General features: G+C 39.3%; 2 protein-coding genes across 11 annotated transcripts in view; both read left to right on the top strand.

Annotated features, from left to right (window-relative positions):
• The window catches only part of mbnl3 (muscleblind-like splicing regulator 3), a 30,756-nt gene extending 21,463 nt beyond the window's left edge, over nucleotides 1-9,293 (top strand). For 6 of the 10 annotated variants that reach the window (XM_069171258.1, XM_069171264.1, XM_069171266.1 and 3 more), the window contains 2 exons: nucleotides 1,211-1,305; nucleotides 2,774-2,863. In XM_069171258.1, coding sequence (XP_069027359.1) covers nucleotides 1,211-1,305; nucleotides 2,774-2,776 — 98 coding nt within the window. In that variant the 3' untranslated portion in view covers nucleotides 2,777-2,863. Of the gene's footprint in view, nucleotides 1-1,210; nucleotides 1,306-2,773 lie in introns of all 10 variants that reach the window. The other 4 variants (XM_069171263.1, XM_069171267.1, XM_069171261.1 and 1 more) reach the window with 2 other exon arrangements.
• Nucleotides 9,294-10,841: 1,548 nt separating this feature from the next.
• On the top strand, nucleotides 10,842-15,441 carry rap2c (RAP2C, member of RAS oncogene family). The gene is made up of 3 exons (XM_069170578.1): nucleotides 10,842-11,849; nucleotides 13,348-13,633; nucleotides 14,139-15,441. Exons 1-2 carry the CDS (start codon nucleotides 11,577-11,579, stop codon nucleotides 13,624-13,626), a joined length of 552 nt encoding a protein of 183 aa, XP_069026679.1. The 5' UTR covers nucleotides 10,842-11,576; the 3' UTR covers nucleotides 13,627-13,633; nucleotides 14,139-15,441.
• Nucleotides 15,442-15,958: the final 517 nt, after the last annotated feature.

Below are 15,958 nucleotides of genomic sequence, written 5' to 3'. Positions count from 1 at the left end.
AGTCTACCCTCACAGAAAAAACACAAGTTTCCCATGTTTTCCACATTGGGGGAACCTGGGAAAAACATGTCAAGAAGTTTTCACATGGGAATCTACCCACCATGAAATGTTCCAAAATACACATGTACGTTTTGCACACGTGAGATTCATGTGTTTTTTCTGTAATGACAATGTGGAACAACTATCAATGATTACAGGCACAGCACGCACACAGGAAGATACAGTGTCAGTATGCTGATCTTAATTGTAGAACTCTGTGTGTGTGTGTGTGTGTGTGTGTGTGTGTGTGTGTGTGTGTGTCTCAGTCTCAACCTCTCGATGCAACTTTGCTAACTTTGTGCTCTACATTCATTTAAAATTTACATTGAAATAAGGTCAACACATTTTATAAGACAAAAAGCTTTAAAAAGAAATCTATTTTATGATCAGTACACACTTCTCGATAACTCAAGATTCAAAATCAGTTTATTATTCAGATTTTTCCTCTCAGATCGTGCTTTTTTTTTTAAAACTGTCATCTGATTGTAACTGTGATACTGTTTTATTATTTGTTTCCACAAATCATCTGAGATGATTGTGTATCTTGGATTAGTGTCAGAAAAAGGAAGATGGATGGATGATTGCGTTGTGTGCACTATTTGTCCTGTACTCATATTTTGTATCAATATGTTAGCGTTGTCTTCATCCAAAGCGGCCTCAGAACAGAACATGTTGAATCCAAAGCCAAAGGAAGATTGTTACTGAATCACAAATATATCAGTAAAAATATGTTTCTGAAAAAGGAACTATTGCTGTGATATTACCGAAAAAGATTTTCTCCTTATGGATCATTTGCTCCCTCCATACACATTATCCGTCCATTGAATACAATTATCAGATATTCCAGTCTGATTAGATTGTATGACTGTGTATTGCCTTGTTTGTTTAACTACCATTCGTTGTTGAACGATGCATTTTGTTTTTTATTTTATGTAACGGGTCGGCTAATTGAATATGTAATTTTCTTTATCTCTTATTTCGTTTGCATGTGTCCTGATACCTGTTCAAATTCATCCTGACAATATCACTTGACTTGACTTGCCATGACTTTTGATCCTACACATTTTGCCATGGTAACCATATCATTCCTGTCCCCCCCCTCCGCCCCCTCCTCCTCCTCCCTACCTGCATCCTCGTCCTCTGTCTTTCGTCTGACTCGCCTGAATAAAAGTTCCCATGATGCACGGTGCCACCACTTCCACTGTTTCGTCGGCCTCGACCCCAGTCACCAATGTTCCTTTCGCTGAATCTGCCGCCTCGAATCAGGTTTGCTCTTTTGTTTCAGTTCTCTTTTATTTTAGCTCTGTAGTCCTGGTCAGTGTTTTTTTTTTTTTTTTTCATCGAGTTACAAAAACGCCACATCACGCGTGTTATGTTCACATTTCATCTGTCGTTACTTTTCAGTCTGTTGTGTGTTGAGCAACCGAAAACAATTTGTTTTGAGAGGAATCTTAAAATACTGTTTTCATCTCAATCTCTGCTGTTGAACCATTTCATGTCTGTCAGTCTTTACTGTGGCTCTTTGTAATCTATGAACATATAGTAGTTTTTTTTATTTTTTTATTTCAGTATTCACTGCAGTACTACATAATATAGCCAGATATATAGTTTTTACCAAAGTCTTTTGCGGCACTTGAAAATAGAGAATGCCTTTTAAAAGCTATAACTTCACTGAGGCAACAGTCAGCGCTTTGGTACATCTTATTCACCCATTTCTAACTTAGATGCAATAATCCAGAACAGACGCCGGTTAGCTTTGTTTTTGAGAAACAGTCAGGTCTGAGAGGGATTGGGATCATTGTGCTTGAGCAGCAACAAAAATGTCTCGTTATATATTTAGACTTCAGTAAAGATTAAATAATATGCTCAGCTGAACCAAACTTACTAAGTATGTTGTTTTCTTCACAGTAAAATACTCCTGGAGAGGAAATGTATGATTAATGCTACTCTACTAAACTATGAGGCTTTATTCAGTGTATTCGTTTACTAGTATTGACTTTAATTGTCACTGGCATGATTTTAATAAACAGCTTCAAAAGTGTTTTAAAATTTGTTCAACTAGAAAAACATGATCCAGGTTTTTGAACAGAAAGAAACAACATTTCTTTTCCATTTAGACAACATTTTCTGCTGTTCTTTTGAACATTATGAAACTTAAACATTGGCCAAACTCCATGATATATCACAGTAAACATAAAGCATCACTTTTGTTTTTGTCAATATTTCTGTTATCACATCACACTCATTCACTGCAAATGACCTGAGAGCCACAAGGGAAAACAGAGGCCTCCATAAGGAGATCGGGTAACTTCTTAATCCAATTTCAACGTGAAATTGCTTTTGATTTTTTTCAGTCTGATTATGATCTGAATTTTCCACCCGGACTGAATTTTGGGGTGGAAATCTGAACCCTCAAGCTCCAACACTTTTGATCAAGTTTGTTGCTAAATAGCCAAAGATATTGGTTGATGGCAGCTTCAGTCTAACTATAAAGACAACACTTATTCAGTATCTACATCAATGAAAACATCCTCAGTGCTTGCTCGACCACTTGCTTAACTTTAAAAATGTGTATTGCCTGGATTAGGCCCAGATGTTAAAATCTGGAAAACACTTTACATGATGCATATTTTGCATTCTAAATTTAACGTAGAATAATGGCCATGTGAAGCAGATATTTGTGTCAGTGGGGATTCACTGCTCCTCCTTTCTCCCTGCTCTCTCTCTCTTCCAGTAGACAACTCAGAGCTTCTGACTTCTGATCCGGTGGAGCTCCAGTGCGTTCCCATGGAAACCCATTTCTGTCCCGTCCCCAAACTGCTGGTGGCGGCTCCAGTGGCACTAAACTCAGTAAGCCTTTCCCGAAACCCCAGTTAAAGCCCCTGAAACCTGCGCACCGCAGCAAACATGTGCCTCACCTACAGTGCACACTGACCGAGTGGCAATGTGAAACTTCTGATACGATGTTATGAAAGTAAGAAAGCTGCGATGGTTCATGCAATACAAGCCTGGACGTACTACTGTTGCTTTAAAGCAGCCATCCTGATGCATACTGACTCAATCAGGCTGAGCAATAGAGCTCCCTCGTTCTTACAGCCATACATGCCCACACCTTAAACGTGCAGCAGACATGTACACACACACACACACACACACACACACACACACACACACACACACACACACACACACACACACACACACACACACACACACACACACACATTCAAGACTAAATGCCCTTTATGGGTTGCAGCCATCACATGTGGCAACCCAACACATTTGACTGTTCCAAAGTCAGAAACTCTAGATCTGGAAAATCAGCAGCCAGCGGACCTGCTGCTGGTCTACAACCATGACATGTTGTCAAATGAAAGAGTGTTTCATATCATGTCATGTTTACGTATCAAGATGACTACGAATGCAGCATTTGTGTTGTACCATGTGTACCATTCAATAAGGAGTCGTCGTTAATTTGTTTGTGCCTTTGGTTTTTCTGCTCAGCTACAGAGGAGACTTAGTTTCCCAAAACATTTAAGAGCAATTAGTGAAATAGGTTATTGCAGTATTTGCAATTAAGGCAGTATCGATTACAAAAATAGCGTGTATTAGCCTAAAACTACTACTGGAAAAAAGTCGACTTGATTGCCACTTAAAATTTGTATAAATGTGAAGTACGGTTTAAATCAGTTTTTGTCCCCCAGTTTTATAATCATGACCTGAGCTGCAAATGAGGCATTACTTGTCATGTAATGCAACAACCTGTAAAACTACAAATTGGGTGACATTAAATTACGATACCATCACTTCTACTGAAGTGGCTGAGTGAGATTTCTCAGTCTTTTAAGAAACAATGATTGAAGAAGCAAACTGCCTTAAAGCTGGTGAGGTCATGTTGTCTTTGTGAAGGCCTGTCGCAGTAGAACTCTCCTAATAACAGCTGAAATTTAAAAACATTTAAAAATGAAAGTTTCTTAAGTTGTGATGTCTGTCAGTGACTGATTTTTGTTTGTGATTGGTCCTTGTTTGTCCCGTTTCCTCTGTGATTTGATTGACAGGTATAGTCATGGTCCCTGGTTTTGTGTGTTCAACTTACCCGAAATCAAATTGAAAACACTTGAGTCAGATCTGTTACAGACTTTTATAATTGGCACTACTTTAAATTTTTACACCTGATGTCAGTTATTCATTGCACAAGATGGAAGCTGGATTTTTTTTCCTGATGTTGTGCCTGAAGTCTGTCGGATATGCAAGGAGCTGCCCCATTTAATGCAATACCCGAAAAATTCCCCCAAATAAATGTCTCCCTCCTAAACGCAGAGATGTATTTTAAAAAAAAGCAGTTTGTTTGTGTAATTATCTCCTATCATGCGGCTTTGGGATTGAATAAGTGGCACAAGAGGTTTATGTTTTGTGGCTCTTCAGGGAGAACGCTTAGAACTTGAAAATGTCCTGTCTGACTTTAAAATGTTTTTTCTACTGATGTATCCTTATTGTCAAAAGTCGTCAGACTCTAAATATTGAAGCCACAGTTGTTATAAGCAGAGTCGAGGTGTGGTGACGTCAGGAAATGAAAGAATGAATCACCCGTTTGATGGAAGAAAAGGTACAAACCAGCTAGATTTTTGGTTTTCAAATGTCTGTAAGGAATTGCTTTGTAGGCGTGTAAAATTGAACTCAACAGCTTTGGAAACTGGGCTGAAATCGCTTCTATCCAAATTCAAATGTGCCTCCTTCAAGTCTCTTCAAACCACCACTATACACTGTAAGAACAGACCAGTGCTCAAAGATAGATGTGTTATTTGGTACATTATTACAATAGAAAATTGCATATGTGATAGTTTCTTCTCAGAGACAGCTGTGCTGTCCTATTGTTAATGTAAAGAAATAAATCAGAGTTGTGTGCATACGTACGTGTGTCAAAAGAGACAATGAATCACATATTTAGTTGTAAATGCTGCAGAAGTGACGGCATTTCACTGAACATTATTCATTTTAAATAATGTTAATGTGTCGTGAATGTATCTAATGCAAAAACTTTACACATGCCCCTCTAAAAGACAGGCATGCTGAAATGTAATGATTCACTATATATGGACTACTTCAGAGGTCACATAGCTACCATGCTGATACTGTGTTAAGACATATTAAAGTATGTGTATTGTTATATAGATTTATATTTAATGTCAATGGGTGGTGTGACTACTTTTAGAAATATCTTTCACTCTCAGAAAAGGTAGAGCAGAATTGTACTCTTTAAAGTACATTCGTATACACTGGTCAGGTACATTACGGTACCATTTCTTGCTAGTCAGTTTTTGAACCGCTTCCCTCGAAAGTATCCAAAGTGGCCAAAAAGCACTATAAAGAAAATGTGTAATTATTGGGCAGAAAACTAAGAAAGTCAGCGTTGGAAACATTTTTATTTTAGCTTTTTTTTCCCTGTTTAGATTACCTGGATTGGCCAGTTGTCCCCTGTACTGCAGCCTTGTTTCTGTTAACTCTTGGTGTTTGTGGAGGCTGTATACAGAAGTAAACAGGCCATCCAGCAGGAGCTGCTAGTGCTGCGACAAGCATGTAATCCATTTCTGGTTTCCTACCCATCAGCACTACCAGCTGTGTTCAACAGAGGCAAATTAGTAGCACCGCTTCCAGAGATATAACCCTGTCATTGGGCAAGTTAATGTTTTGTCCTCCTTACCACCTGGGCACCACAATTAGCGTGCCACCTAAACTGTAGCAGGTAAAGAAACAGCACACACTTATTACCAAGTTAGATGAAAAGCTTGACACTGCTCTCATGTTTGTGGGAAATACAAAGCTAGAACCAGCAGCTAATTAACTTGGGCTCAAACCCAACACTTCCTGTATCCATTTCAAATTAAAAGCCCTCTAGTGTTTCAGTAGACAGACTCTTTATTTTCAGGCTTTTATTGTAAAACACGCTGGAATGTTTTGCGACTGAAATCAGACAAACACTTTGGATGAGTGATTCCAAGCAGCCTTTCATATTAGCATGAATATATAGTTGACTTTAATGAATTAAAGAGATGGAAATATATATTATTGACTATTGTATGTAAATTTGCCACCGTAGGAACAGTGGTTACACAACCTCAGAAACGGCAACAACTTAATCCGCGCACATGCAGCACTCACGCATCATTTGTGATGTACTCGTTACATCAACGCATAGCACTATACCCCTTCGGTGGATAAACAATACATAGTCATTTAAAAAAAAAAAATATGAACATATAACCTAAACAAAAGGTCTTCCTTTTTTCATGTTAGACAAATATTAGACAAACTACTTCATAAATAACTGTCCCGACATGAGTGTGATGATCGAATTTTTGGACCCTCAGAAAGAAGGTAAATAAGTGCATCTCTGAAATGCTGCAGAAATCTATTTAGACCATCGTTTCTTTCTCTCTGCCTGGTGGATCAAACCTTACGTAGCCCCTTACATCTGTTATCTTTTGCTGAGCAGGCTCAATTTCTCCGACTCGATGAAATTGATGATCAGAATGTCCGGACAAATCCCTTTGTCTAAATCTTACCGCTTTGAAAGACTAGCTTTGTCCAGCCAAGAAATACCCCTCCTCTCCCTCCCCCCCCGCCCCTCCCTCAACATCGGTATGCCTTCACTGACTGCTGTCCAGCTGGGAAAACAGAATACTTGATTAATAAACTGTGCCTCTTTAGGGCATGTGCATTTTTAAGTACTCTTAGTACTTTTAAGTACATCTGTTAATGCTCCAGGGTGTGTTAGTTTGGGGTATCGCGGTGTGGCACGAGAAAAAAATAGTTTTTACCTCTTTCCCTCTCTCATTCTGTTGTACTTGATTTCCTTTAGGCCTCGCTGTATTTTTCTCACGCGGTCCTGATTCATAACTGTGGAACATGCAAAATGTTCCGATCAACGTGATTAGAAACTTTAGCATGTGTACAGTTAGTTCAGTCCGGACAATACAAATAAACAACGGCCTTATTTCTCGATCACTGTATAAAGATGTGATAGCTGTGTATGAAAATTACATGTATTAATTGTAAGTTAAGGTTTTTTTTAATCCGACATTTAAAAAAAATAAAAAAAAACACGGCATGGTAAAAAAATTAAAAAAAAAAAAAAAATCATTTATATATAGTTAATAGTTTGTGTAGACCTACAAGAAAAAAACAATATAATATAAAAATCGTTTGTACACAATGATGGAGTCATTGTTAATGGTAATAGTTGCTGTTGCTATGGCAACAAAATGACAACATGGCTACCTTTCTATTATCCTAATAGTGAATTTTTTTCACATTAATTGAAATAACACACCACACTAACTTATTCAAAAAGGGAATGTCTAATTAGTTTGTCTTGTTATTGCAACGTGATTAAATATTTTATATGGAAAACTTAAATCCTTGTAATATCCAAAGGTCCTTGGGGGAGGTCAGGTGTTTATTTTGTTTTGTTTATTTGACCTTCAGTGTTGTTTTTTTTCTTGTACATGGTGTTTTTGAGAAATAAGAATGGACTTTGGCTTTTAAAGCAAACACCTATCTGTCAGGGAGGTAAAGAGGCTTTTGGACTGACTGAAAGATTTTTTTCTGTAAAGTCAAACCTCCTGCAGAGCGGGCAGCCTGGCTCTGGTTCGTCTGTGAGGAGCTGTTTCGTTGGTGAGCTCTGTTTCAGGAAGAAGGTGGTCCAGAAGTCTCTTTCTGCCCAGCTGTGCTGGGTGATGTCGATCCTTGCTGAGGTGTATACGAATGTGTGATGTTCACCTTGTTTGCACTTATGTACATAACTCTGTCAAAATACTCAAAATTTATTTTGAATAAATACAGATAAAAGAGTTGATTAAAAAATCAAATCAATGTATTGTTAATGATATTGTTTTAATACAGTGTGAAAAGATTGCTTTGAGGGATCTGTCCTTTAGTTTGTTTGCTCGAGCCCTGTTCTTTGCCAAGCATGATGTCGCCTAATGGTAAACTACGAACGGTTCGCTTTAAAAAAAAAAGCTTTTTTTCAGAGTAGTTGCTGGATCATTTTTGGTTCAATAAGATGTCACCCTGACAAACAGGAGAGGTGGATTAAAAGAAAGAGTCAGCCTGAAATGTATGTAACCTTGTCTGTAAACGTTCATCATGCAGACACCTCCCTCTCTCTCCAGGAAAGCACCAAAATAAAGCACAGAGCAGCTCTATCTGCAAAAACAGCCAGGATTCAAAGAGGAGCAGATATAAAATCAGAAGTCAGAGTAACGTGGATGAGGGATGTGCTCACAGGGTTTTAAATTCACTTTTAATTTCTTCCATTATGCAAAATGTTTTTATTTTTTATTTATTTATTTTATTCCCTTGTCATTATCCAAAACAACAATAAATCTGAATTTTCCTCAGGATTCTGGTCAAAATTACAAACAACATGGTTTTCCAATGTTACTCTCACAGCAGCAGCAGCATCCTTACGCAACTCTGTTTGTGCAGATTTGGACATGTGATGCTCTTCAATTACTCTTAAAGCCAGCGATTTTGTTGCCATGGCACTTGTCCTAGTGGTGGATTGACTGAGTCATCCTGGTGAATCGGTTCACAGCCCTCTGACTGTAGAAGATTGGCTTCAGAGCGTCTGTGTGCAGAGACGGGTCTCTGAACGACGTGTACCCAAAACTCACCAAAGCTTCTTTTCTATGACTCACCAGCTCACTTCATTACTGCTGCGCCAGTGTACGGAGAAATACACATGCAGCCATTTTAACATACTGTGGTTTTCCAGTCACCAACACCTGAATAAGATTGTGTTTTGAAATTGATGCTTTGTCACCTTTATTTCCCGCTGTATTGTGCCTTTAATGTGCAAAATGTACTTTTACGTTCTACATTGAAATTGACTGCGTGTGTGTATAGAACGTATCCCTTTATTTAAAATCCTCTGCTGGTGAGTTGTTAAATTACCTTTTTAAATTGGGTACAATCACAGACTGAAAGGCAAACTGTGGAAGAAGAGGGCCAAAGACTGTTCAGGACTAAGCCATATATGAAAAAGTCTCTGACACTCTAGGACAGACTTGAACGTGACCGCTGTTTCTTTGTCACTTCTTGTTTTCACTCTGTTTTCTGCTTGTGGTGCTTGTATGTGCTGCTGTGCTACATGCCAATTTATTTTGCAGTGTATAGCTATTAAGAGTCAGTTTCTGTGCCTATGACGAGTTCTGCGATTTCTGTTTGACCTTAAATAAAACACATCATTGTGAGCCTCTCGTGGTGTTTTATTCTTCATTCGATTTTTGTGTCAACTTGTAGTTTTCCTTTGTCAGTTTATTTTTTTACATACGATTGACTTCATTATATGTATATAAATTTAAAGAAAGTGGAAGTCATGGATGTCTTATGCGGAGTTTATTAAATAAAGCACAAAAAACTGCATTTGATCAGTACTTCTAAAAAAGATGCTAATATGTTCCCTTCAAGGCTTTTTCAGCCCACATTGTTTACTTTAGATTATAGCCATTGCATAGCTGACCAAATCAATTTATATTTGAATGAAAGGAACCCTTCCTATTTAAGTATGTCTGCTGTGTGGACAAATAACTGAGGCATCAAGTAAACACAAGCATCTGTCGTGGTATTTATGGTAATAAGTATGGTAATAAGTGTCTTAGTGCATTATGCGTCATTATTTCTGTCACGTTTTTACATTTTCATTAGACCCTGAGCATTAGAGCATTAAGGTGGAGAGCAACCTTATAAATCATGTTCACGAATGAGCAGAATTAATGCGACTGAGTGAGGTGCAAACTCAAGCTGCTGCAGCAGAGAGGCAGTATAATAAAACTTAGAGGTAGGCTACAAATATACGCGTCACAGAAAATGTGGTCTTATTAAAACCAAAAACACAGGAGCCGGCTGTCACTCTCAAACTGATTGATTGGCCTGAATACAGACAGTAATGCTGCTTAACTAAAGCTGACAAAGCTGACTGCCTGAGCTCAGATTGTCTGACATCCTCAGTAACATGAGAAGTACAAATCTTAATATCTATAGTTGACATATTTTATGGAGTAACTCAATAAGTTGCAAATGGTTTGTTGCATCTGTAAGCACACCCTACTCTGGTGTCAGGGTGTACTGACACACCCTGGAGTACATTTAAACAACACTTTAACAAGGTGAGTGAAAGTAATCCCCTGATTGATGCAAAAAAAAAAAAATCTGGATTTTCAGCCTACATGCTGTCTATGTTTTCATTGTCCTGAGGCAAATCTGCTCATTTAATTTAAAACAAGCTCTTATAAATTGGGTACAGACTGAATCAATAATAATTTTTATTTAGTAATAGATAGTAACAAATATGACATTTATCATTAATCAATATAGAGTAATACATGCACTACTTGTATTTGTTAGTGACAATAGCAATATAAACAGGAAACATGGAAAGAGAAAAGAAGACTGGTATTAGTATACAATATTGTAGTTCTTGAAATTAGACATTCATTAATGTGAAATCCAGATGAGTCATTCTACAACAATTATCTGGTATCAATTAATTGAATTTAAATGTGGTTAGTAATTTATTAGATAAATCAAAACATCTGGGTAGTATATGGTAAAAAACCAAACATTCAGTCTACCTTTGAAGTGGTTTTCTTACAGCTACGGGACTTCTGAAGAAACTAATTAACATGTCAAAGCACTGACTACCGTGGGATTACGTTTTGCATGCGGTCAAATGAAACACGGAGAACCCGCAACGCTATTCCCAGTATCCAGGATATTATTTTGAAAAGCATCGCGCCGGATGTCTTGTTCTCGTTAGCGGAAGCGGGCTGTTAGCTTCAGGAAATCAGTTGGTTGGAAAAAAATATTTCCTATCTGGTAATCAAACCTGCGCCGCACCGAGAGGTCCAAACGCACCCTGGAGCAGCAATAACCCGCAGCCGATGGACCGTCGGATCACTACACTGAATCTGCGTCGATAGCACGCCCCGGGGGGGGGGGGTCGCCGAGGCGCCGGACCGGGCCGGAACCAGAACCGGGCCCGGACTGACGGACATAACCAGCGGCTGCGAGAGAGAGAGAGACAGACACAGAGAGGGAGGGAGAGAGAGAGCGGGGCAGTGGCATGCAGTCTGTCGGGGAGGTGTAGCGTGTATCACCGCGACCTGCTGTCTGTGATGAGTCGCCGGTACTCGAGGCTCCTCGGATCGGACGTGAAGGCGCGAGGCTCCGGGATGGCACCGCGGGAATTCAGCCAGGCGCGAGCTAGCTGTGACGCGAGCTAACGGCAGAGTTAACGGACACCCAACTTTTCCTCACGAACTAACTAAAAAAAACAAAAACAGCATAAAAGTATGGGCAGTATATCTGGTTTTAAGTGAAAGAAGAGGGTTCGTTTTTTTTTTGTTTTTTTTTTATCGCCTTAGTTTCTGCCAGTTTTTGTTTTTTTTAAAAGGCCTGATAAATGTTTCTGGAGCGAGTATAGCAGCGTCGCTAACGTCGTTAGCTGCTAACGTTAGCCCTCTCCGGCCGCCCCGATGAAAGAATACAAAGTTGTGGTTCTCGGCAGCGGCGGCGTCGGCAAGTCCGCGCTCACCGTCCAGTTCGTCACCGGCACCTTCATCGAGAAATACGACCCGACCATCGAGGACTTCTACCGAAAGGAGATCGAGGTGGACTCGTCGCCGTCCGTGCTGGAGATCCTGGACACGGCGGGGACGGAGCAGTTCGCCTCCATGAGGGATCTGTACATCAAGAACGGGCAGGGCTTCATCCTGGTCTACAGCCTGGTCAACCAGCAGTCTTTCCAGGTACCACACGTGCAAAATGCAGCTATATAGGTGTTTAAAAATAAATAAAGTAAAATCGGGCTGTGACTCCCGAGTCTCCCGTGTCGTAAATGCTGCCAGTTTCTCCATCAAATTGTACTGAAGGAGGGAAATCATTCGCTAAAAGATGCACACGCACAAAAAAAACAACAACAATTAAAATATAGTGAGTTTCTACATTTATTTCAAGCCGGGGATTGCTGTCGTAATTGGGAGCATGTTGCTGCCACTTAGCTGGCATCGTTATAGGGGCCAGGGTTTTCCCCACCATTATAACACTGAGGTGGAGCACCCAGGTGTGTGTGTTGTTGTTTTTTCACTGCACCTACTGTTTGGTGGTTCTTGTTTTTATGGCATTTTTAAATACATTTTATGATAATATTAATCTTAACAACTGCCCCATCACCCCCCCTCTGCTACCACAGCACGAAACCTGGGATTAGCCTGGGTGATTTACTATATACATATATATACATATATAACCTAACCTAACCTACAATGGTAGGTTTATTACTTTATTAATCTCCAAGGGGAATTTTTTTTTTTTCGCTACAGCAGCATACAGGAAGCAATAAGATAATAATAGAATAATAAAAAGCAATAAAATAGCAGTAAAAAATGTTAAATATAAAATGCACAGTATATACAGTACAGTATATATATCTATATATATTATATACAAAGAAACACTAGACAACAGTGTTATTGTTGTGTGAACAACTACAACTGTAGGGCTTGGCGATGAGGACGAAATCTTAATATTACGACTTTTTTTTTTCGGCCAAATGCTTTCGTACCGATATTGAAACGATATTTTAGAGATTACTATAGGTGCTTTCGCCAAATATTTCCAAAATGTGATTTTTAATAATCAGTCGTAATGCGAATACAATGACAAAGTGGCTAAAGTGAAATAATAGAACAGCTAGAACGGTCGATTCAGAAAATGACATCACTTCACTGTGATGCACCCTTTAAAACCACGAAAGACTAACACTGATAAAATATGACAATATTACGATATCCAAAATCTAAGATCATATCTAGTCTCATAAAGAGATATGATATAATATCGATACATGTCCCAGCCATAACATATCGCATTGCATTTGTGTCTGTAGCTTCGCTGTAAGGTAGGTATTTACTTTATTAATCCCCGAGGGGAAATTTTTAAAAGAAATTTTTATAAGAGCACATCTTTGCCTGTCCAAAGCTTTGAATGTCTGCAAACTGTTTACCAGACAACTTATTTTCGTGAAGTGCCACAAAAACTCAAAAATAACCACACAATAAACAAAGGCAGTAATACTTGGTGTAATAATGTAGTTGTGCAGTCTGTGTTGCAAACCCTTCACAGTTTTCCACTCTTTAATACCTGTAAAATAACTCGAATTTAGTGCCTCATTCATTTGTATCTGATAGAAATTCTTGTGGGTTTTGAGGAGCTCCACTCATACTCCTCTTTCAATCAACCTTTTAGGACATCAGACCGATGCGAGACCAAATAGTGCGAGTGAAGCGCTTTGAGAAAGTGCCGCTGATCCTGGTTGGCAACAAAGTCGACCTGGAGTCTGAGCGGGAGGTCGCCGGATCAGACGGACGAGCTTTGGCTCAAGAGTGGGGCTGCCCTTTTATTGAAACCTCTGCCAAGAGCAAGACCATGGTGGATGAGCTGTTTGCAGAGATCGTCCGACAGATGAATTATTCCACGCTGCCGGAGAAGCAGGAGCAGTGCTGCACGGCCTGCGTGGTACAGTGAGGAAGAGGTACGGACAGTTGGCCGCTCTCTAATTTTACAAAATGTGATAAAATGTCCCTGCAGTGCCTGTGCAAAGATGGTTCACAAGCTGAGGAGAAATGTGACACATGGATGACTGTGTGGCGTTTTGAGTGCCGTGTGAAGCAGAGGAGAGATTCGGCTGGAAGTGAGAAAGACGAGTGGGTGGTGCTGCTCGGCGCAAACCGTTGGTTTAGCTTGTTATCATAAGATTGCAGAAAGTATGCGGCATGAAGAACACAACTGTCTGAGCAGCTCGGGGCCCGAGAGGAAAAAGACCCCGAAGAGCAGAGAGTCGAGAAGCAGGCGGTCCGTGAGCCTGGCAGCAGAAAGCGGAAAATGTAACATCCTGAAAAAGAAATTCTTCCAAAACAGGAAGTTCACTGTAGCTTCTGTGAGAGAGGCTGCTTGCGTTAACCACTGCCCACCAGACCTTTAAACCTCTTGCGGTACCTAACGTTTTTCTGTTTCTCTTCCTTTCTTTTTTTTTATAGATCCATCATTTGTCTAGATCGCCACAAGCATTTTGAAAAACCATGAACCAGGGTTCAACCTGACTTTCAAACCTACTGACACAAACTTACAGCGGCTGGTAAAGTTTCTGCTCAAGGTGGTTTCTGACAGGAAAGACGTCGGTCCTATTTTTGATATCATAACAGTTAGAAAGATGTTTCTGCTGCAACCTCAACGGCCTTTTTTCGATGACCACGGACGGAGTCAGACAGGCAGACAGACTTGTAAGAACGGCCATCTGTGAATTTCTGTCTTCTTTTTTTTTTTTTTTTTTCCTTGTAGATGGAGTTATCCCTGAAATACTAAGCAGGAGTGTTTGTGAGGTTGCAGCTTCTTTTTAAAGCTGCTTTAATCACTATTATATACTTTAATATTACTTGTATTATGTCTCAAGTTTGGAATTTGACAAAGTATTTCATAATATTGAAACATTTTGACTTTTAAGCATGCATTCTTCAACCAGTTTGCTGCCCAGGTGTACTGCTCACCTTATTTTGAAAATCTTGTTCTAAATCGTTCTTCTGACACAAACTACAGCAGTTTGTACTGCAAGTTTTTTTTTTTAGTTTTTTTTTTTAATATATAGCTTAGGGACACTTAAACAGGGTGTATAACTTTGGATTAGACCAGGATCATTCACTTCAAGGGACAATACGTTGTTTTCATCGCAGTGGCCTGAAGCAGCTGAACTCATCTGAATACTCGCATGCTCAAAAGTGAAAATGTTTACATGACTAAATCAACTTGAAGTGATGAGGATGAGCCATTTTACTGTTCTTAGCCTAAATTCTGTTCAAGTCTCTGCTAGGCATGACTCACGTGGACGCAGGTCTTCCATTTTCAGTTTTTGAGGAGTCTGTGTAGGAGAATGATTTTGGAACGACCAAAGGAAGCTCACAGTGAAAATATTTGTGCTTGACTACATGACGTGTGTTGCTTTAAATTCAGGAGACGCTGATTTCTTGTCATCACTCCCGCCGCAACGTGGTTTGATAAAAGCTCTGGCACAGTTAATCCAATTTAACTTTGTATTTTTCTTTTTCTTATAGTAACCTATTTATTAAAAACTAATGACATGGGTAGCCAGTTTTAAACTTTTAATTTTATACTAGTTTTTGCTTTTTGTGAGTTTTCAGGATACATGGTATGTTGTATTTTTGTTTTTTTGAAGCTGAGAATTTAACAGAGCCTTAAATTTTCTGTTGCATCCTGGTGTCATGTTTCTTTTTTTCCTCTCGAAGATGAACATCTGTCGTTATTTGGTAATAAACATGCTGGACTCTTTGCTTTTGTGATGGGACACAGATACAATCTTGTCTTTGATAAACAATATCAATCTAATCTGTTCTTATTTCAACTTCAAAATCTAGAAACAGAAAATTGAATTTGAACCTTTTTCATGCCATATTTTTGCAGCTGGTTGTGCAAATTGTCAGTGCTGCAGTTTGGGAACCATTTCCCCGCAAAGTTTCATGGTTATTCTGTAACTTAAAGGAAAGTAGCGCCATGCTACCACAAAAGATGTAAATACGTGTAACGTACCCCTGGGTGATCGGATCACTAGTTTACTAGAAATAAATCTTGAGTGGTTCTGCCGTGCGCTGCTGAACTACAAAAAGCCGGAGAGGTTCACCTGTCGCGACTATAAAACATCTGTTTGGTCATTTGAAACTCTGTACGTGACACTTTTTATCTTTTAGTTTACTTCACCGGTCATTTCTGACGCATCAGACCCCGAGCTTTAGTAGAGGCCTGACACTTGGAGAGTTCATTTATCCGCTGCAGCGCAAAGTCCGACTCT

Source organism: Embiotoca jacksoni, unplaced genomic scaffold (assembly GCF_022577435.1).
Source record: "Embiotoca jacksoni isolate LCO1_2020_lvr unplaced genomic scaffold, fEmbJac1.0.p SCAF_5, whole genome shotgun sequence".
Taxonomy (NCBI): Eukaryota; Metazoa; Chordata; class Actinopteri; family Embiotocidae; genus Embiotoca; species Embiotoca jacksoni.
This window is presented reverse-complemented; position numbering and strand designations above follow the sequence as displayed.

Coding starts and splice junctions, on each gene's coding strand:
- rap2c (XM_069170578.1), top strand. CDS start 11,577: ATGAAAGAATACAAAGTTGTGGTTCTCGGCAGCGGCGGCGTCGGCAAG. Junction 11,850..13,347: donor TCAACCAGCAGTCTTTCCAG/GTACCACACGTG, acceptor TCAACCTTTTAG/GACATCAGACCGATGCGAGA.